The sequence below is a fragment of the Nicotiana tomentosiformis genome, chromosome 9, assembly GCF_000390325.3.
Source record: "Nicotiana tomentosiformis chromosome 9, ASM39032v3, whole genome shotgun sequence".
Lineage (NCBI taxonomy): Eukaryota > Viridiplantae > Streptophyta > Magnoliopsida > Solanales > Solanaceae > Nicotiana > Nicotiana tomentosiformis.
The window spans coordinates 73,360,011-73,364,866 of NC_090820.1; the positions used below are offsets into that span (position 1 = coordinate 73,360,011).

The following is a 4,856-nucleotide window of genomic DNA, read 5'->3' on the forward strand; positions in this document are numbered from 1 at the left end:
GAGCTTTCTAGCTTAATCTTGAATTTTATTTTATTTTAATCCAAGTGCTTGAGACTTGATCTTGACGTATTTTAATCCAAGGGCTTGCAGCTTGTTCTTGAATCTTCGTCTTGATATTTTAATCCTTAAAACACTTGAATGCTTGTAGCTTTTAGAGAAATCTGCAGCGTTTGATCTACGAGCTCCCACTTGTTTCTTGTTATAACTTTTGGTATTTTTTTAAAGTTATGAAAACCCCTATTTATAGTTGTGGAAGGGAACAATTGTGATGACAACAAACTCTTTCTGACCAATCAGATTGAAGAGTGACAAGGCCATATTTGATTGGCCAGAACATGTCACTTGCACATGTGGCGCAGTTTCATTAGCTTTTTAATTTAACTTGGCATGCCTTGTCATTTTGACATGTGGCATGATCCTATTAGCTTTTTTCGTTTGACTTGGCGTGCCACTCCATTTGACACGTGGCACTAAACTGGACCTCTAGGAAGATGACATATTGGGCCTACGTGAACTCATCATTTGTAGCCTAACGAAATGGGCTAGCACAGTTAATATTTATTGGACTTAAATAATTAATTCAATTATATTAGTCCATAATATTTATTTGGACTAATATACCTTGAATTTAAAGTACAATCCAAATAATTTTATGAATTTAAACCAATAAAATTTTGCATACCTACAAATATCCCCTACTTCGAGACTTGTTGGGTAAATATCTCGAACTTGAAAGATGGGGATTGAAGTATTATGAGACTAATACCCAATCGCCCCCTTTTTTCAAGGAAAATCACGTTTTCTTTTCCTTTTCAATATGCACCTTTCACGATTAAGAGAGACAATCTTGAATCCAGCTTATAACATTGTAGGATGTATTGTTTTTATTCATACACAAGTGCCAGGTGGTTTCCCTTAGGAAATCTCCACGTAAAAATGGGCCTTGACTTGTATGGACTTATGTTTAGATAAGAATTTGCATAGCAAATCCAAGACCAATTCATGTGGGTCTTAATAATTTTTCCAGATAATAGTGCAATGTAATATAATGTACATGTCTCCTTCACCTGCTTAATTAGATTTCTACTTGGATCAGGCTACCGTATCCTAGTTCATGTTGGAAACTAAAACTTTGGAGCTGCCTAAACAACTGATCCCACATCGCCAAAAAAATATTTAATACCATATTTTGATAGCTATATAAACTCATGCTAGTAGGTGCGTTGATCATCTCATCGCAACATTTGCAAGCCATCTCAGCTCCGTGCTTTGACGATTGGAAAGCATTAGCGGAGGTAACTTCTTCTTCTGTATTTTCTGTTGTCCGTTTCTGTCCCTTTTCTTTTTTGTAGGTCAAGTAAGTAAGAGTCGTCGAGTGCCAAGTTGATGGGCTAACTCCATGACGGCATATAGATGATCACCACAACAATATGTAGAAGGGCAAATCCCTCGCAACGTATAGAAGGACAAATCCTCAACAACATATAGAAGAATAAATCCATAGCAACATATAGAAGGATCAGATCAAATCCACAATAACATATAGAAGAAAAAATCCATAGCCACATATAGAAGGATCAAATTGGTAACAACATAGAGAAGGACTAAATCTACGACTAGCTTAAGGTGCAAAGGGACTTAATGTCCACCTTAAGACTGGAAAATTATAGATTCTTTTAAGGACAACTCACGAAAAGGCCAACTTAAGGTACAAATGAACTTCAACATTCATCTTAAGATTGGAAAATTATTGTTCCTTTTAAGGACAAACCCGCGAAGAGGCCAACTTAAGGTGCAAAGGGACTAACATGTCCATCTTAATCTTGAAAAATTATGGTTCCTTTTAAGGAAAAATCCATGAATAAACCAACGTAAGTTGAAAGGGGACTTAATGTCCACCTTAAGATTGGAAAATTATAGTGCCTTTTAAGGATAAATCCGCTAAAAGATCAACTTAAGGTGCAAAAGGACTTAATATATACCTTAAGATTGGCAAATTAAATTGGAGGACCTCAACTCGAAGACTTAGTGGACTTGACAGCTTCGACTTGAACACTTGGCAGACTTGCAGACTTCAACTTGAAGACCAACAAACTTGAAGAGTTGGCAGACTTTAAGACTTCAACTTGAAGATTTGGCGGACTTAAAGATTGGGCTGACTTTGACACTTCATCTTGAAGAGCGACTTACAAGCTTCAACTTGAAGAATTGGCAGACTTGAAAGTTTGGCGAGATTTGAAGACTTGGCGAGACTCAAAGACATAAACTTGAAGCCCTGGAGGACTTAAACACTACAACTTGAAGACCAGAGAACTTGAGAATTTCAACTTGAAGACTAACGGACTTGAAAACTTCAACTTTAAAATTTTGCCTCCACCAAAATGACTATATCCATTCCGTCGGAGATACTAATCTACCATTGAGCCGTGCCCCCATTGAACTATCAATATTTGATTACACATCAAGCTTTTAGAAAGACTATACGTGAGCCCGATTTTCAAGTACCAATTAGTGGATCATATTCCATCATACATCAATTCAAGCAATACTTGGGGTGGTATATATTTTTTTAAACTCATGCGACTGAACTTAAAATGAAACTCTAAGCTGCCTACGTACCTCGGTGAAGAGGATCAAGTCATATACTAGTTCAGAATGAGTTAGTTTTTTTTTATGTCGTAACTTTTGCCTAGGCTGTCTCTTTTGAGATTTTCAACCTAGCGGGCATTTTTTGGGTCCTATCTTTTGCCTAGGCTGCCTCTTTCGAGGTTTTCAACCTAGTAGACTCTTTTCTTTCTTTTTCTTTTTTTGAGCCGTACACAGTTTAGACTCATGTGGGCCAAGAGTGTAGGAACATGCAGTATAGGCTCATGTGTCAAGGAGCATTGCAACTTTAAGGATAATCCTTCTTCAGAAACTTGCCATTGATAGGGCCGATTCTCATGCCATCTACATCAACCAGCTTGTAAGCCTCACTTGAGAAAGCTTCTTGTACGACATATGGCCTATCCCATTTTGAAGTGAACTTCCCTATAAGTTTATGGGAAGTAATTATGGGTCTTCATACGGAAAGGACTTGATCTCCTACTTGAAAGGATCTCGGGCGAACTCTTTTATTAAAGGCATGAGACAATCGAGCTTGATAACATTCAAGACTCTGTTGAGCTTCCAGCCTCTTCTCATCAAGAGCCTCCATCTCTGCTAATCGAAGTCGAGCATTTTCTTCATCAGTGATGCCTTCTTGGATAGCTAATCGTAATGAAGGTATTTGACGCTCGAGTGGCAAGACGACTTCAACTCCATAAATGAGTGCATAAGGGGTCTCTTGTATTGGCGTGCGGTGAGTTGTCCTATATGACCACAAAGCTTCCTCTATACGGTCATGCCAATCCCGTTTGTATTTGGAGACGTCTTTCTTTAACAAGTTGCATAGAGTCTTGTTGAATGCCTCGGCTAGACCATTGGCGGCAACATTGTACATAGAAGAGTTACGTTGCTTGAAGCCAAAGAGTTCACAAATCTTGTTCATCAACCTATTATCGAATGGCTTTCCATTATCCGTTATTATGTAATGAGTAATGCCAAAGCGATAAATTATGTTTACTCAGACAAAACTTGCAACATTTTCCTTCTTTACATGGTTAAGAGCAACAACTTCAACCGATTTTGAGAAGTAGTCAGTTGCAGCCAAGATGTATAGGTGCCCACCAGAGGACTTTGGCAGTGGTCCAACAACATCCAATCCCCAAGCGTCAAACGGCCAGGATGCCACAGCCGAGTGCAACACTTCAGGAGGTTGATGAATAAATCTTGCATAGAATTGACAAGACTTGCATCTTCGAGCGTAGTCCAAGTAATCTTTTACCATCGTTGGCCAATAATATCCCATCCTCTTTATATGGAAGTGGTGCTTTGGTCCAGACTAGTGTGACCCACATACCCTAGAATGTGCCTCTTGCAAAGCTTGGAGTGCTTCTTCTTCCCCTAAGCATTGCAAGAGTATTCCCTCGAATGACCTTCTGTATAGAGTATCTCTGTAGTAAAGGAAGCGAGTTGCACGATGACATATTTCAGTCCTTCTTCTCGGATTTTCTAGAAGTATCCCATAGATTAAGTAGTCGATAATGGGTTGTCGCCATTCTTCTTTCTCAGCTTCAGAAACAGCGACAAGATGCTTGAGTTCATTTTCTTCACCTTCAGCTTCATTTGGCGGCGGTGCTACCCATTTTTGGCAGACAGTAACTTACGCTTGATCAGGTAGGGTTAACAACGAAGCTAGGGCAGCTAAATCATCACCCTTCTTATTTTCTTTCCTTGGCACATGTTGAATAGTCACATCACCGAGCCACCCCATTAATTGTTTACTGTAATCATGATATGGGCGTAGTTCAGGCTTTTTGACCTCATAACTACCTAGAAGTTGATTGACCACTAACTGAGAGTCACCAAAGACTTGCAATTGCAATCGCATCATTTCGACAATCATTCCAAGCCCAAGTATTAGTGCTTGATACTCAGCAACGTTGTTAGAGAAGAGTTTCAACAACGTAAAAGAGTAGGGCGGCACTTCACCTTGAGAAGTGACAAATACTATACCAGCACCAGCTCCTCCGCGATGTGCAGCAACATCAAAGTACATCTTCCATGGAGGTTGAACTTCAATGACCATTGCGTCCTCACCAGGTAGTTCGTCAATTAGCTCCCAATCATCAGGTATAGGGTGATGTGCCAAAAAGTCTGCTAACGCTTGTCCTTTTATAGCCTTTTGAGGGATGTACACAATTTCAAATTGTTGAAACTGGAGGTACCACCTTGCTAGTTGATCACTAAGGATAGGTTTTGACATTACAAACTTG

At 39.3% G+C, this 4,856-nt stretch overlaps 1 protein-coding gene across 1 annotated transcript; it reads right to left on the reverse strand.

The window, feature by feature from the left end:
- Positions 1-2,893: 2,893 nt before the first annotated feature.
- LOC138898974 (uncharacterized) lies at positions 2,894-3,481 on the reverse strand. Its single transcript, XM_070185083.1, has 2 exons — positions 3,148-3,481; positions 2,894-3,030 (listed from the first exon to the last, which is right to left on the reverse strand). The coding sequence occupies exons 1-2, from the start codon at positions 3,479-3,481 to the stop codon at positions 2,894-2,896; spliced, it is 471 nt and encodes a 156-aa protein (XP_070041184.1).
- Between the last annotated feature and the right edge of the window lie 1,375 nt (positions 3,482-4,856).

Bases quoted from the DNA above. Each gene is read 5' to 3' on its own strand.
- LOC138898974 (XM_070185083.1), bottom strand. From the start codon at position 3,481: ATGTACAATGTTGCCGCCAATGGTCTAGCCGAGGCATTCAACAAGACT. The intron at 3,031-3,147 runs GTTATCAAGCTC...ATAAACTTATAG, and splicing joins AGCTCAACAGAGTCTTGAAT to GGAAGTTCACTTCAAAATGG.